Source organism: Thermothelomyces heterothallicus (genome assembly GCF_042370625.1).
Source record: "Thermothelomyces heterothallicus CBS 202.75 unplaced genomic scaffold P884_scaffold_4, whole genome shotgun sequence".
In the NCBI taxonomy this organism is placed as follows: domain Eukaryota; kingdom Fungi; phylum Ascomycota; class Sordariomycetes; order Sordariales; family Chaetomiaceae; genus Thermothelomyces; species Thermothelomyces heterothallicus.
In genome coordinates this window covers 806,999-822,416 of record NW_027192565.1, presented here as the reverse complement: position 1 = coordinate 822,416, position 15,418 = coordinate 806,999, and the positions used below count along the sequence as shown (strand labels likewise).

At 58.8% G+C, this 15,418-nt stretch overlaps 7 protein-coding genes across 7 annotated transcripts in view; 5 read left to right on the top strand and 2 right to left on the bottom strand.

Moving 5' to 3' along the window:
* P884DRAFT_193603 (cytochrome c oxidase assembly protein CtaG/Cox11-domain-containing protein) overlaps positions 1–142 on the top strand; it is a gene marked incomplete at both ends in the record, with an annotated part of 1,057 nt that extends 915 nt beyond the window's left edge. The window contains one exon of the mRNA XM_069437771.1: positions 90–142. Within this exon, the coding sequence (XP_069300106.1) occupies positions 90–142 (53 nt within the window). The remainder of the gene's footprint in view (positions 1–89) is intronic.
* Positions 143–398: 256 nt separating this feature from the next.
* On the bottom strand, positions 399–2,752 carry P884DRAFT_256228 (uncharacterized protein). Its single transcript, XM_069441051.1, has one exon. The coding sequence runs from the start codon at positions 2,691–2,693 to the stop codon at positions 495–497; it is 2,199 nt and encodes a 732-aa protein (XP_069300105.1). The 5' UTR covers positions 2,694–2,752; the 3' UTR covers positions 399–494.
* A 312-nt stretch (positions 2,753–3,064) lies between these two features.
* P884DRAFT_238044 (mitochondrial 54S ribosomal protein mL61) lies at positions 3,065–3,956 on the top strand (the record flags this gene model as incomplete). Its single annotated transcript, XM_069440065.1, has 3 exons — positions 3,065–3,103; positions 3,239–3,345; positions 3,425–3,956. 3 exons carry the CDS (start codon positions 3,065–3,067, stop codon positions 3,879–3,881), a joined length of 603 nt encoding a protein of 200 aa, XP_069300104.1. The 3' UTR covers positions 3,882–3,956.
* Positions 3,957–4,988: 1,032 nt separating this feature from the next.
* On the top strand, positions 4,989–7,520 carry P884DRAFT_297522 (glycosyltransferase family 39 protein; the record flags this gene model as incomplete). Its single annotated transcript, XM_069444524.1, has 6 exons — positions 4,989–5,266; positions 5,328–5,376; positions 5,438–5,935; positions 6,008–6,767; positions 6,822–6,880; positions 6,936–7,520. The coding sequence occupies 6 exons, from the start codon at positions 4,989–4,991 to the stop codon at positions 7,518–7,520; spliced, it is 2,229 nt and encodes a 742-aa protein (XP_069300103.1).
* Positions 7,521–8,313: 793 nt separating this feature from the next.
* Positions 8,314–9,264, bottom strand: P884DRAFT_275509 (P-loop containing nucleoside triphosphate hydrolase protein; the record flags this gene model as incomplete). Its single annotated transcript, XM_069442851.1, has 1 exon — positions 8,314–9,264. One exon carries the CDS (start codon positions 9,262–9,264, stop codon positions 8,314–8,316), a length of 951 nt encoding a protein of 316 aa, XP_069300102.1.
* A 342-nt stretch (positions 9,265–9,606) lies between these two features.
* Positions 9,607–13,009, top strand: P884DRAFT_318819 (uncharacterized protein; the record flags this gene model as incomplete). Its single annotated transcript, XM_069445346.1, has 6 exons — positions 9,607–10,082; positions 10,163–10,254; positions 10,415–10,500; positions 10,666–10,669; positions 10,710–10,734; positions 10,794–13,009. Exons 1-6 carry the CDS (start codon positions 10,001–10,003, stop codon positions 13,007–13,009), a joined length of 2,505 nt encoding a protein of 834 aa, XP_069300101.1. The 5' UTR covers positions 9,607–10,000.
* Positions 13,010–14,219: 1,210 nt separating this feature from the next.
* Positions 14,220–15,400, top strand: P884DRAFT_290174 (uncharacterized protein; the record flags this gene model as incomplete). Its single annotated transcript, XM_069444044.1, has 3 exons — positions 14,220–14,308; positions 14,376–15,250; positions 15,363–15,400. 3 exons carry the CDS (start codon positions 14,220–14,222, stop codon positions 15,398–15,400), a joined length of 1,002 nt encoding a protein of 333 aa, XP_069300100.1.
* Positions 15,401–15,418: the final 18 nt, after the last annotated feature.

Genomic DNA, 15,418 nt, shown 5'->3' with positions numbered 1-15,418 from the left:
ACACACACACACACACACACACACACACACACATTTCAGCCCAAGTCGTGTATTTGGCGGAGAGTGGGACCAGGAACGCTGACTGCGAGCAGAGGCGAGGTATGACGAGAACGGCAGGTTCCAGGGGCCGCCGGGATTCTGAAGCGTCGGCTATATATTGAGTGGGATCTTGTTTGTACGATGGGATAGATTGTAAACTACATACATCAGCGGTGTCTCGGCACACGATACGGTTCAAGCTTAGGTAGGAGGAAAGAAAAAAAAAGGGGGGGAAGGAAAGGGGAGAAAAAAAGATCATTTGGGTTTATTCTCAGCGGAAATTATACCCTCCTCTCCAACAGTCGCCGAATATCATATTTCGAGTCAACTTGTTGGGTATCAAGGATGTATGATTTGTCCGAACCGATCATGATATATGTCGTACAAGTATAATACAGGCTATCATCGTACACTGCCGCCGACTATGCCAACACTCCTCTCGCAACTCCCATCATTCATTCTCCTTCTCCCCCGGCACTCTCTGCCTCCCTCTCTCTCTTCATCTTCTTCGTCAGTTTCTTCACGCCCTTCATGCTCTTCCTCGGCCTCGACTTCGTCTCTTTCTTCGGCTTGTTCAGCACCCACGCGTTCATCGGCGCCCGGTACCCAATGAACTTGCCCTCCGGGCTGTACACATCAATCACCGGCCACCTCGGTTCCACCTCCCCCTCCCCGTCCTGATCCTGCCCCGTCTTGCCGCTGTTCTTCTTCTTCTTCTTCTTGTCATTCTTCGCCGCGTTGACCGGCTCCGGCCGCAGATCCAGCGTCTGCAGCGGCTGCTGCTCCCCGCCTTCTGCCGATCCCGAGCCCTCCTCCCCTTCCTTGGGGAACAGGTGCTTCGTGCGCACCTGCACCGCCACCTCGACCCAGCCGACCCCTTCCACCAGGATGTCGATCCCCAGCACCCGGTACGGCAGCCGGTCCACCTTGAGGCCGACCGCCTCCTTGCGCGTGAGCGGGCCCGTCCGGGCCTTGGTGACGTCGTACCGCAGCTGGAAGGCGCCCGCGTGCGCGATCTTGGCGCCCGTGCCGGGGAGCGAGATGTTGCGCACGTTGGGCGCGCCCTCGGCCTGGGTCTGCACCGCGATGGCCTTCCCGGTCGCCGTCGCGTGCGCGTCCAGCGGCGTGAAGCCGTACGCCAGGAAGACGAGGCCGTTGTCGTCGAGCGGGGGCGTGTTGCGCGGCGTGATGCGGATGAAGCCGCCCAGCAGGAGCGACTGGCCGGGCTTGAGGACCTGCTGCCTGGGCGTGATGCGCGACTTCATGATCAGGTCGGCCCGGTGCTCGGGCTTGATGTGGTACTCGAGGTCGCTGCGCGCCAGGCCGGGGAGGTCGATGAGCTCGCCCCGGCCGGACCCGAACGGGACCCGGATCGGGGACGCGGTGGTTCCCGGGAGGGGGGAGACCACGGGCATGGGAGGGTAGTTGGTCTCGGGCTGCGGGGGTGGCAGCAGGGAAGATTCCGGAACCTGGGCGTCGGGAAGGAGTTTGAGGAAGGGGTCCGCTTCCGAGGAGGAGGAGGAGGAGTCTGTTTTTGCATGTCCTTCCCTGGCGAACATCTTGACCGAGATTTGCGGCTTCGGCGCGTCCCAATCCATCCTCCCCTTGGGATAGACGGCTTCGAAGAGCTGGCTCTTGCCCACGTTGGCCTTGCCCACCATCCACCCGGCACCGGCGCGCTTCCAGATCTGCTCCTTGAGCTCCTTCGTCCACCAGCTCCTCTTTGCGCTGACGCAGTGCACGTTTCCGAGCCTGACGCGCCCGCCAACCCTTCCGAGCGCCTCCCGTAATGTTTCCTTCAGGTAGGGCATCAGGGAGTCGACCTGCTCCTTCTTGGGCGCTAGGAGGTCCGATCTGCTGATGATGAAGCTCATCTCCATCAGCCTCCCGTGCTGAAACTTGACCGGCTTCGCTCGGCGGTTTTGTGACCGCAGCGGGATATGCAACAAGCTGTGAAGTCTGGGAAGCAGCGACATGGGGAAGTCGGCGGCGTCTAACACGTGGTACACGTGGTTGTGCTTGTAGGGCGTCTCCTCGATCGTGTCCCGCAGAGACTCGAGGCTTGGGTGATAGATTGAGTTGCCGGAAGAGTGATGGATCAGATTGTGACAACGATCGCAGAGGGGGGGCTTGTCAGCTTCCGACGCATCTGTGGCACTTTCGGGGGAGCGCTCTGGCAGCAGAGCCTTCAAGTTGATGCCCTGTCGCTCCAATGCTTCGACGTCGACCGACCGGAGGGCTTGTTCCACGATTTTGTCGGTGTTCGGAACCGGCGGTTCCTTCGTTTCATCTAACAGACCCAGGTATTTCTTGATTGCTTTCCGCGACAGATTGTAGTAGCCGGCCTCGTTCGGGGCGACGGTTTGCGACAGGGCTCCGCATCCGTGGCATTGGAGAGGTAGCGTCCTGGAAGGCTGTATTTTCAAGGGTTCCGATTCCGTGCTGGCCGGAGCAGCGGCCTCAGTATGTAGTCGGCATAGTTGTTGTATAGGCCGCGCGCGAGGTCGACATTGTCGGCGCAGAGTTGCACTCTCAACCGACAGCGACCGAAACGCTGGGCAGAGATAGAGCGGCAGTTCCGACGGCGCAGTCCTCCGCTCAATGTTGAAAACCCTTCCTAGCCATCTCGACGAGAGAGTGCGTCCCGGAGGCATCGCGATCCGAATGGTACTGGGAGTTCTCTCTCTCCAGCCCACTTCATGAGTGTTGCGAAAGAGGTCCAGGAACACTTCCTATGGCCGAAATTTCTAGTGTACTTTTTGCCAGGCCCTCGACCAAATTTCTGGCAGGGGTCGCGGGAGGGAGGCAATCCTGAAGCGGCCCCACAGCCCGCCATCCCTGCAGCTTTCTTGTTCGTAACTAACTCCGGCAGGCAAAGGCGGTGTGAACCAGCAGCCTTGGTTCGGGCCAAAAATTTACGGGGGTATTCGTCAGTGGTCCCGTTCACGCCGGCGCGCGATACGCAACGTCCACACACCCGCCCAGTCGTCTCGTCTCGAGCTCGCCGGCTCCTCAAGATCTCAACATGGTGGGCGTCATTCGCCGTCTGAACCAGCTGACAGCAGTAGGTAGCCCTGTCCGTGGGTGGCTTGCGGCCAATTGGTGCTAACGCGGTGATGTAGAAGGTGAAGCGAACCCGAATCCCTCGCCGTCGACAGCTCCTGCCCCGCCACGCACGACGGTACTGACACTCCTCCAGCTCGTCAGGTTAAGAAATGGGCCCGGGGCGGCAGTGCTACCCAAAGATGTGACGCGGATACACATGGAGTTTGCCCACAAGATCAACGGGGGCCACATGGGACCCAGGTGCGAACGGTCCCCCTCCTTCCGCGCCGCCGTTGGCTTCCGAAATGCGGGCTGACAAATGTTGGTTGGGTTGCGGCAGGAAATTCTTTCGCGAGGCGCTGCCACGGCTGAAGTACTGGAATCCGGCCGTGCCCATGGTGGTCAACCGCTCTCATAACCAGGAAGGCCCCGCCACCTTGACGCTCTACTTCCGCGAACCGGGCGCGACGCTACCTGCAGACCTCCCACAACCCAGCTCGTCAACACAAGGGCTCGCCAAGGCGCCCCCGCCCGTAGAGGGTGAGCGCGCCCTCACGATCGACATGAAGAACCGACGGTCCGAGGCCATCCTCAGGGAGTTCATGGAGAAGAGCGGCGCCGTGCCGGTCAAGATGTCGCCGGAGGACGAGGCCACCATGCGCGAGGTTGAGGAGCGGGAGGCAAGGGGCGCCATTGACCGGGAGCGGATCCGGAAGCAGAACGAGGCGATCAAGAGAGAGAAGCAGATGATTGCGCAGGCACAGTCCGAGGCAGCCGCCATCAGGGCATCGGTGTAAAGAGGCTAGCCCGGCTGGTATGGACACTCTGGCTTGGGAACAGAGGAGTTTTGCTTGTATATATCATTGTACATTACCCCCTGACTCGCGGTTATGGATTTGTATGCCCTTTTTTTTTTATTTTTTATTTTTTATTTATTTATTTTTTTTTTTTTTTTTCCCATGGCCCTCGATTGCCAGCAACTGAGGTTGCAGGGAATTTTGTTGGTGGTTCTCCCAAAGGAGGCAGCTCCAGCGTTCCTGAACACCTTGGAAATTAAAAGCACGAAGCCTAAGCATTGGACATGCACCACCGTCCAAGTACGTCGTACAGCGCCATCGTAAATTCTTTTGCTGAACCAGGCGATACTTGTTGTGTCGGTCTCAGCACAAGAAATCTAACCGTGTACAGTGTACTCCTTGCGACGTAATGTTATTGTGTTTCGGGTCATTAGGACCTTTGTTCAGATATGAGAAGAGGTAAATCCGCTCGTTTGAAGCGGGAAAACAAGCGAATATGAGAAAAGAACACCGTTGTCCTCATGATAAGGAGTAATATACCCTGCTGCAGCTTGACGAGGCCGCGTGTTCTAGAATGTGTAGCAAAACTCGACACGAGCGCAAATGGAACGCTGCCAGGGGAAGCGTGGCTTGGACTAAGTTACCAGGATTCAGCGCCTGCTTGGCATGGGCCCGCCCGGTGCGCGGTTGACAATCGCTGACAGGGATCCTTACCTTAGCAGCGCCAAGCCCCGAACGGTAGGCCTCCCGAACGAGCAAAAAGGCCACGGCGCTGTTGCTGCACCGTATCCATAGGTCTCCTTTCGCTCAGCCCAGCTCTGCAAGCTCGACTCGATAGCGAGCAGCCGGCGACTTTTCTTCTTCGATTTCTATCGTGGTTTTCTTTAATTTCAACGGACCACGCTCTGTTGGGTTGCGAATCTGCCATTGGTAGCGTTCGCTCGCAACGGCTTTTGCTCTTTCTCATTTTCCACTTGCTTCGACACGCTCGTTTATTCCCGTTTTATTATCCACATCGCCATATCACGGCCGCGGCCCGTCGCGACCCCTGAGAAGCAGAACCTCGATCGGTACGCGATCTGCGCACACATTGTCGACAGCAACGCCATGACCTCCGGAAACGACAGGGCCGCTGTCGTCTCCGGCGCCGACGTCGGTGACGCGGCCAGGAGACGCAACGTTCCCGGCACGCCTCAGCAGGCCGTCGTTCCGAAGCAGCCGCAAGCAGCGGACGACAAGAAGAAGGCGAAGAAGGATCCATCCTTCCTCGAGCTGCTCGACCAGTGGGAGTGGCTCATCGCACCTATCATCTTCACTGCCCTCGCCTTCTTCACTCGTCTCTACAAGATTGGCCTTTCTCCCATCGTGACCTGGGATGAAGCTCAGTCAGTCCACACCGGAACCCCTCCCCTCTCCACAACCTCTGCTGACATGACACCTTGACAGCTTCGGAAAGTTTGGCAGCCACTACCTGAAGCGCGAGTTCTACTTTGACGTCCATGCAAGTTTGGACCCCTCGCAGAAACAGCTCGAACCTCGACTAATTTCAAACGCAGCCCCCGGCCGGAAAGCTCCTCGTCGGCCTCAGCGGATACCTCGCCGGTTACAATGGATCCTTTGAGTTTAAGTCCGGCGATACATACCCTCCCGAGGTCAACTACGTTTTCATGCGCCAGTTCAACGCCTTCTGGGGCGCCATTTGCGTGCCAATGGCCTACTGGACCGCCAAGGAGCTCAAGTTCAGGCGCCCCGCCGTCTGGCTCGTTGCTCTGATGGTTCTTTGCGAGAACTCGTACACCACCATCAGCCGCTTCATCCTCCTCGACTCGATGCTCCTGTTCGGCACCGTCGCGACCACGCTCTGCTGGGCCAAGTTTCACAATCAGCGCAAGAACAGCTTCGAGCCAGAGTGGTTCTTCTGGCTGTTCATGACTGGCCTGAGCATCGGTTTCGTCACTAGCGTGAAGCTGGTCGGGCTCTTCGTCACGGCCCTTGTCGGCTTATACACCATCGAGGATCTGTGGAACAAGTTTGGCGACACCAAGATGCCTGTGGTAGGTGAAGACTATGTTCCGTCCTCTCCCCTTCCTCCGGACTTGAGACCAAGGCTGATTGACGTGGCACAGACCGAACTGGCCGCCCACTTTGCTGCTCGCGTTGTTGGCCTCATCATCCTGCCGTTCCTTGTTTACCTGCTCAGCTTCGCCATCCACTTCGCCGTCCTTATCAACAGCGGACCCGGCGACGCTCAGATGTCCTCGCTCTTCCAGGCGAACCTCCGCGGCACTAACGTCGGCCGTGACAGCCCATTGGAGGTTGCGTACGGCTCTCTGGTGACAATCAAGAACATGGGCTATGGCGGAGGCCTTCTCCATTCCCACGTTCAGACGTACCCTGAGGGCTCCGGCCAGCAACAGGTGACCTGCTACCACCACAAGGATGCCAATAACAACTGGTTCTTCTACCCCAACCGCGGCGACACCCCCTATGATCCGGAGGCCGATCCCCGTTTCATCGCCGATGGCGAAGTCATCCGCCTGCTCCACGCCCAGACCGGCCGCAACCTCCACTCCCATCAGATTGCCGCTCCCATCACCAAGTCTCAGTGGGAGGTTTCCTGCTATGGCAATGCCACCATTGGTGATACCAAGGACCACTGGAGGATCGAAGTCGTCAGCGATGCTGCCTCCCGCGACCGGAGCAGAATTCGCACTCTTACCACGGCTTTCCGCCTGAAGCACGAGGTTCTCGGCTGCTATCTTCGCGCTGGTAACAAAAACCTGCCTCAGTGGGGATTCAAGCAGATCGAGGTTACCTGCACCAAGGAGAACAACCCTCGCGACACCTACACCCACTGGAACATTGAGTCGCACATCAACGAGAAGCGTGAGTGCCCAGCCGTGCTCCCGATGCCGAGTTGTCGATACTGATAGCCTCCAGTGCCCCCCGGTGACCCTGGCCAGTACAAGTCTCCCTTCTTCAAGGACTTTGTCCACCTGGTAAGGCTCAGTTCTCTCGGCCAGGCGAAGATGCAGCATGCGCTAACCATAGTAGAACGTCGCCATGATGGCCTCCAACAATGCCCTGGTTCCCGACCCCGATAAGCAAGACGACCTGGCGTCGCAGTGGTGGCAGTGGCCCATCCTGCACGTCGGCCTGCGCATGTGCGGCTGGGACGACAAGATTGTCAAGTACTTCCTGCTCGGCAATCCCATGGTATACTGGGGCTCGACGGCCGCCCTTGGCGTCTTCGCTCTGTTGGTCGCCTGGTACGTCCTGCGTTGGCGGCGCGGGTACCGCGAGCTGTCGCAGGCGGAAATCGACCAGATCCATTATTCCGGCCTGTATCCGGTCCTTGGCTGGTTCTTGCACTACTTGCCGTTCGTCATCATGGCCCGTGTCACCTACGTCCACCACTACTACCCGGCGCTGTATTTCGCCATTCTCACCTTCGGCTTCCTGTCAGACTGGTTCCTCCGGAACCGCAGCAAAGCCGTGCAGTGGGGGGTGTACGCGCTCTTGGACGCGACCGTCATCGGCCTGTATATCTACTTTATCCCCATCTGCTGGGGCATGACGGGGCCGAACAGGCAGTACAGGTACATGAAGTGGTTCGACACGTGGCGGATGTCGGACTAAGCAGCCGGCGAGAGGAGAGAGAGAGAGAGAGGTCCCTGCTTTGGTGTCCATCTAGAAGGCGACCTAGGTTTTGGGTGAGCTCATGTCATCTGACGTGTACGATCTTTGTCAGTGAGGGGCGGAATTTGGGTCGAAGGATCCGTCATTGGGACTCAGTCGACCGTGCCATCTCGCTCTCAGTGTGTTCTCGTCGTCTTCCACCGGGCTGGTTTGGCTGGGCGGACGCGGTCGCTTCGGAGAAGGAACGGATGCAGACAATCAAAAAAACATAAAAGCTGGAAGGGATGGTATCTGAGGGAACGTGGAGTTAAGGCTTCCTACGCACTACGCCAACCATTTGTGAGCGAGGAGTAGAATGGGGTTCTTGCCCAGCTGCTGCCTCCACCATAATATGTCCACTTGACTCTGGACTTGATCTCTTCTCCTTTGTAAAGATGGGTTCCTAGATTCCAACAAATCATGTCCGATTCTGGGTATTGCCAGTGATCTGTCGTGCAATCACCACGTCATATGGTATGTGCGAATTGGGCTGCACCCCTCTGAAACTCAAAACACACTGTGGTATCGTATTATGCCTATGCTCAACCATATCTGCCTGCGAATACATGCTTATGCGTGTTCCTTCCAACTTAACATACATCATCAGTAACTACTAGTATTACAATACGTCCTCGCCCTCCCTTTTTGGTAGTGCTATTCACACTTCACACCGGCTCGCCGTCCTATGCCATCACGGCCCACATATGCCACATATTGTCTCACTCACCACTCACCACCGGCCGGCTGCGCCCGTTCAACAGCAACCCCCACCCAGCCCCTTCCCCGCATCGCTCGCCAACCGGACCGCTTTGCTGCCCGCCGAAACGCCGCTGCCGGCGTTGGGCACCTTGACCCCGGAGCGGCGGTCGTTCAAGTCGTACTTGCCCGCCTGGATATTCTGGAAGATGCGCTCGGCCACCCGCATGAAGGCCATCTCGACGTTCTCGCCGCTCTTGGCGCTCGTCTCGACGTACTCGAGCACGCCGTTTCGCCGGGCCCACTCCTCCGCCTCCTGACGGGTCACTTCGCGCCTGTTGTTTCCGGTTCCCTCCGCCCCCGCGCCGGCGCGTCGTTGCTCTGCGTTTGTCGCCCCTGCGGATCGCTGTTCTTCGGAGGAAGCAGAAGCGGGAGGGGCGTCGGGCGACGCCAGGTCGGCCTTGTTGCCGACGAGCACGACGACAATGTCCGGCTCGGCGATCTGGCGGAGGTCGTTCAGCCAGTCGGTGGCGTGCTGGAACGTGGATTTGCGGGTCAGGTCGAACACGAGGAGCGCCCCCGAGGCGCCGCGGAAGTAGGAGCGGGTGACGGATTTGTAGGTCTCCTGCCCTGCCGTGTCCCAGAGGGAGAGTTTCATGTGTTTCTGCGGTTGCGGTGGCGCGGTCGACTTTTCGACGGGGATGACTGGCGGTGGTGGAAGGCCGACTGCTTCGGCGTTTCTGTCGCCTGCTGATGTTGTTGTTGTTGTTGTGCCTTCGACGGCGGAGCCGCCTGGAGAGGAGGAGGGAATTTGGGACGTGGTCAACGAAGAGTTTGAATAGGGTGGTCCGACGGGCACGATGCGCGAGCCGAACTCGACGCCAATTGTGACATCGTGGTGTGGGACGAAGCGCCCCTCGCACAGCCGGATCGTGAGCGAGGATTTGCCGCAGCCGGAGTCGCCGATGCAGACCAGCTTTGCGATGTAGTCCCAGGGCGGCGAGGACATGAGAAACGAGTGCGTGGGGATTGCTGTAGGTAGTTGGGAACGAGGAGAGTTGGGCCGGGTGGCCTCACTTATTCAGAAGTCGACGTCCGTTGCCAAGTGGTTGGCCGAACTCGAATCACAGGTTCCGCTATGATTCCCGCTTCCGTCGTGGTTGCTGTGATGCTTGTCGTCGTCGATGTTGGCTGGTTCACTTCAGCTCACGTCGCGATCTCAGATGTCGAAGATGCGCTGTTCTGTTGTTGGCAGTAGGAGAACCCGTTCGGCGCAGAGCCGAAAATTGAAAAATAAAGATGGTTCGAGAAAATCGCAAGACGTAGGTGGCCGAGGCCTGATTATCGAGAGGTACCTAACTTAGCGTATTCCGTACAATTGCTTGGCCAGTCACTAGAAGTTGCACTTCGGCTTCGGGAACTGTCTGAGAGAGGCAGTTGATCCACTGGTGTATGTCCAGTACCTACATGAAGAAGTCCTCCGTAAGCTCTAGCCAATCCTTGGTGGACAGCAGATGCCGGAAGCTCTGACGTTCCACCAAGCAAAGCGATCGGCCGGCGTGGGTCAGCACCTGATGGAAGGGCAAATCGGTGACGCAACCGCGCGATAACGACGAGCTGGACCCCTGACTTCGCGGGCGACCCCCAAGCGATGTGGTCTTATCCAACCGAAAAATAGCCTTTCAAGAACGGCTAAGTTCTGTGCCTACCTCGCACTTGTCCCTGAAGAGCCGAGGCCTCTCGAGATGTCAGAGCTCCTGTGTTGTCAGTCTTGTGCTTCCTCTTGTTGTCAGGCCGCTCAGGCCCTGCTGCAGGTGGCGTTGATGGGTATCCTTGCCCTGGTAATACTGCGTGCTACACTACGCTACCCAGTACGGAATACATACACTACGGATACATACACACAGTAATCCACACGCAGCAAACAGTGGCTCCCCGGCCGCTGCACGCCCATAGCTGCATCTCCACACGGGTACCTTCCCGTATCGGCACCGGGTCAGTGGGTCCCAACCTGTGGTCATCAACTTCCCGTCAGTCACGCCTTCCCAGTGGTTCGCTTCCGCCTCGTGAGCAAGACCAGCGGACGGCTGCCTACCATACATGCTCGCCTTGCAAAACCTTGTTTTTTTAGTTCAAACAACAGCACCTCACCTCTCCAGGTCATGACCCTATTGCCTCTTGAATTATACCAAACCTACCGCCATCTTTATCGCAAAAGCCTTGCGGGCCAGACGCTGCTCCGCTCGTGAGTAGCCTGAGAAGAGTACTGGATCATCATTACATCGGCCCAACATCTTGGCCAGACATTGCTCCCGCAGTGCCGAACCCCGACTTGTCGCCCCGCAACCTCCCGCTTCAAATCCAAACTTTCCCCCTCATACTTCCACCGCTGCGTGACGGTCATATCCAGTAGTGTGTGTGTGAAGATAAGCACCCTCGAAGGGGGGGTGATAGGAATCTGCCGAGATGTTCTCCGAATGTGAGTTGCCTTATTCATTGCACTTTCTGAATCCGGAGCTCCGCTCATACCGTGCGCAGATGCCTCCAGATTCCTCGCACAATCACAATCACGGCTTTCCACCTTTGCCGGGCAAGATAATGGGGACGGGGCGCCACGACCGACAGATTGGCATGGTAGAGCGTCACGCCCGGGGGGCCGTGGGTTTTTGGGGAGGGGTGGCGGGAACCCCTACCACCCAAGTGGCTCGCGGTTTGGGAACTTCGGCGGTTTCGGATCTCGTTATGCGACCAACGATGCACCGTTATTCCAAGCGACCCTCGAACACGACGAAGAGGACGAGGAGGAGGCGGCTGATCTGTTCGCGCTGCAGCGATCTCGGCGCGTCTTTGCGGCCGGCCGACTCGAGGATAGTACAGAGACAGACAACGATGAGAGCCGTGGATCCTTGGAGCAGAGTCAGGACGAAGGGAGGTCCGCCGTAGGGGAACGAATTCGGGGTATTAAGAGTAGTTGGAATGGCCCAAAGAGCTCCTTTCGCCAGACGTCAGGCAAAGAGGCGGTCAAGAACCACAAGGGATCACATCAGCGTACACTGGCGGAAAGTGTTGATGCTAAGGGCATGGAGAATGTCGCCCTCGAGTCGACAATCGCCGAGAGCGAACCGCCCGAGGACCTGTTGATGGAACCGGGGGCGGATAACGATCCGCCAGCCTTTCAAAGATTCCAGTCGACTGCTACCCCAACGCGGCAACTGCTCCGAAGAGACTCGTCTGCTGACTCGGAACTCGGCCTTCGCCGTCCCACAAGCTCGCTAGACACGAACATGAACGGCACCCCAGCGTCACATGATCCTGAAACCGAGATATTCAAGCATGATGCTTTCTTCGCATGGCTCTACCTCATCGCCCAAGCGTCACTATTCTCAACGTTCGTCCTGGTCATGCTGCACACGGACCGGGAGGACAAGCCGCTTGGAGACACCATCTATACTACGTTGCGGGCCTCCTTCCACCTCCTGGCCGTTGATACCCTGGTGTCCATCATCGTCTCCCTTGTCTGGCTCGCAGCGCTGCGGTCGTTTGTGAAACCGCTGGTGACGCTGGTTCTGGTTGCGGTACCAGTGATTCTGATATCGTTTTCGCTGTACCCCTTCATCTCCAGCTACCAGCCGACCAGTGGCAGCACGCGCCTGCAAGATACCATGATGCGGTGGGCGGCCAGTGTCCCTGCCGTCTCTGCGGTAGTTTGGCTGTACTTGGTGTACAAGGGGCGGCACGCGCTCCAATCAGCAGTTGGCATTCTGGAGTTTTCAAGCCGGATCTTGGCGGCTAACTCGGCCCTTGTGCTGGTCGGCCTGGCATGCCTGGCTCTGGTGGTGGTTTGGACCTGGATCTGGCTGCTCATGTTCACCCGGGTTTTCCTGGGTGGCAGCTTTTCGAGCAAACTTGCTAGGTTCGTCATCAGCGCTTCGAGCTGGTGGCTCGGGGTGTACTTTGTCCTCATGTATATCTGGACTTTGTCCATCATCTCCGGCGTCCAGCGGAGCACCACAGCAGCGACCGTCTCCCAGTGGTACTTCCATCGCAACGCGGTACCGGCCCCGTCCTCCCGGGAAGTTGTCGCAGCTGCCCTGGGGCACTCGTTGACGACCATTTTTGGAAGTATCAGTTTGTCGACTCTGCTGGCCCTGGCTGTTCGCCTTCCGCTGCTGTTGCTACCCCAGCGGTTGGCTAACATCCTCAGCATGTTCGCCTACTCGTTCGTTCCGGCGCCCATTGCCGCCCTGACGAACCCGTTGACCTTGACATATGCGGCCATTCACTCGCAGACGCTGGCCATGTCGTCCAGGGGCCTGAGCCAGATGGATTTCCTCTCGCCGCAGCGACCGACCACCACGCTCACGCCGGCAGCGCTCCCCAAGGGCAACAGATACTCGCCGTTGCTGCCTTACCGGCTCGCCAAGCTCATCTTGCATGCGACTAGGTTTATCATGGCCATTGCTTTGGGCTTCGCGGGCTGGGTTATGACGGCGAGGCAGCTCAAGATTGAGCAGCCGAGCGGGCTCGGCCTGCGAGGCAGCGCCTATGCGTATGTGGTTGGCTTGGTTGCCAGCTTCATTGGCTGGGGCATCCTCGGAGCAATGGAAGGCATCCTGAGCGGCATTGTGGACGCCGTCGTCATCTGCTACGGCAGCGAGAAGCGCATGGCCACAGGTGCCGGAGCTTACTGCATGGAGGCGGCATACCTCTTTGGGGATCGGAGGATGGAACACCAGAGGAATGATGTCTATTGATTTTCTCACAGCGCGGCGTTATCGGGGTAGATGTTTACTGGGATGGGAAATGGACGGAGTTGCACATGGTCTGGGCACTGGTCGAAGCCTGCAGCATCCGGATGGAAATTGCTAGATAAGAGAGGGGGGGGGGGGGGGGGGGAGGTGAAGCATGGGACTAAAGGGAAATATCGGCAATGGTACCTAGAATAGGTTACATGTTTATGGGAATTGGGGAAAGTGTTAGTTCGAAACAGAAGCTGGCATTGTCTTTACGGAGCGCAACCTGGGGGGAAGTTGGATGGGAATGGTGTTGGGTCTCTTGATTGTTTGGAACCAACCCAGGCAACAACTCAGGGCGGCAGTGGCGAAAGCGTGCGTCTGCAGTACATCTCAAAGCCGCAGTGCCAACTGCCACAGCCCCCTGGCCGCGCGTTCTGCGTTGTGGGCGCGAGTGAGCAGACAGCAATACATACCTTGGTGAGGCCTGAAGAGCTGAATTCAAGCGATTCCTTAATGTAAGGGTCCATCCAATAGAGTTGCTGGCACTATGTTGACTGCAGCAGGTGGCAGCTTGTAATGGACTACGGAGTATACATTGTGGCTAATGATTCTCCGCAACATAATGATGGCGGTGGCGCGAACTGGTCACAGCCAAGTCTCTACCTACTAGTGGGTATCCAGCGGCGATAACGTGTACTCGCAACATCTTCTCCGGTGCCCAGTGCCCAGCATGATCGGGCAGTCGGGGTCCTGCTTCCGTCCCGTTGGAGCCGAGCGGTTCTGAGGGGTGGCTATGCTGACAAGCGATGGGATCCCAGCAATTTCCCCTCCCGACCTACACAGTACTCTCTCACATGATGGGGCCCCGTTGCACGCCGCTTCCCAGTGATACCGATCCGCGGAAATAAGGTGAAAGTGTTCCGGTCGCTTCAAAGCCACTTCTTCTTTTGCTGTTCATTTTTGGCACGATTGTATAGATCCAGCCGGGAGGCCTCTGTCGCCCTGAAACATTCCTCCTACAAGAAGGCGAGCTTACTTGCCTAGCTAAGCCCCTCCATCCTTGCTTCGTTGACAACCACCCCAACCCGGGGCTCCCATCATCTAATCGATAGCGGCATCATCCGCACCCGCCGAGTACACCTGTCTTCCATCAACCACGAGAGAAGCCTATTTTTCCTCTTCTTGTTCTCTTCCAGCCCCCGAGACAGCGTTTTGTTCTGCTGCGACAATGGCCGACTTTGAGGCACCACCGGGTCCTCCCCCGCCCAAGGTGCCCGAGGGTTGGGTGGCCCGGTTCAACGAGCAGTATAAGGAATGGTAAGCCCATGCCGCCACCGAGATCCCCGACTCCCATACCGACCCGACTGACTCTTTGGATCGCCAGGTTCTACGTAAATACGTACACCAAGAAATCCCAGTGGGAAAAGCCCACCGAACCCGCCCGTCCCCCGGAGGACGACCTCGCCCCGCCCGGCCCTCCGCCTTCGTACACACCGGGCAGCGGCTCCACGCCGGCGCCGTCCGACACCAAGGTGAACCCCTACGAGGCCGACAACCGCAACAGCAACAACCCGTACCTCAGCACCGGCGCCGCCGCGTCCTACACCGGCAGCACCGGCAGCGGCAGCGGCCCCACGCCGGGCCCCTCGCAGAGCAGCATCGAGGCCGAGGACGAGCGGATGGCGCGCCAGCTCCAGGCCGAGGAAGACGCGCGCGCGCGCGCCGCGGCGAACGCGCAGAGCCCCTTCCCGAACCAGCTGCCGCCGCGGCCGGGCGACGAGCCGCAGTCGCGCGGGCTGCTGGGCAAGCTCTTCAAGAGCGGCAAGAAGATGGTGGGCAGCAGCCACGGCGGGCACCTCCACGGCGCCGGTGCCGGTACCGGCGTCGGCGGCTTCGCGCCCCACGCCCCGTCGCCGCAGCCGGGTTACGGCCGCTACGCCTCTCCTCCTCCCCCGCACGGAGGCTTCGGCGGCTACCCCCCGCAACCCGGCTACGGCGCCGCCGCCGCCGGCTATCCACCGCAGCCAGGTTACGGCGGGTATCCCCCGGCCGGAGGCTACGGCGGGTATCCCCCACCCGGAGGCTACGGCGGGTACCCGCCGCATGGGGGTTACGGCGCGCCGCCCAAGCAGTCGGGCGGCGGCGGCATGGGCATGATAGGCGGCGCCGCGCTGGGCGTGGGCGCCGGCCTGCTGGGCGGAGCGCTGATCGCCGACGCGATCCACGACGGGCAGGAGGATGCCTACCAGGAAGGATTCCGTGAGTATACCCATACCCCTCCTGGCCTCTCCCCCCTCTCCCTCCTCCCCTCGCTGCTTTGATTGTTTTCGACGAGAATCTGGGTGAGTGGGCTGACCATTGGAAACAACAGAGGATGGTGCCGATTTCGATGGCGGCGGCGACTTTTAAGGCTTTGTTTGTTAGCAA

What these genes read in the sequence shown, in the direction of transcription:
- P884DRAFT_256228 (XM_069441051.1), bottom strand. Translation starts at nt 2,693, where the DNA reads ATGCCTCCGGGACGCACTCTCTCGTCGAGATGGCTAGGAAGGGTTTTC.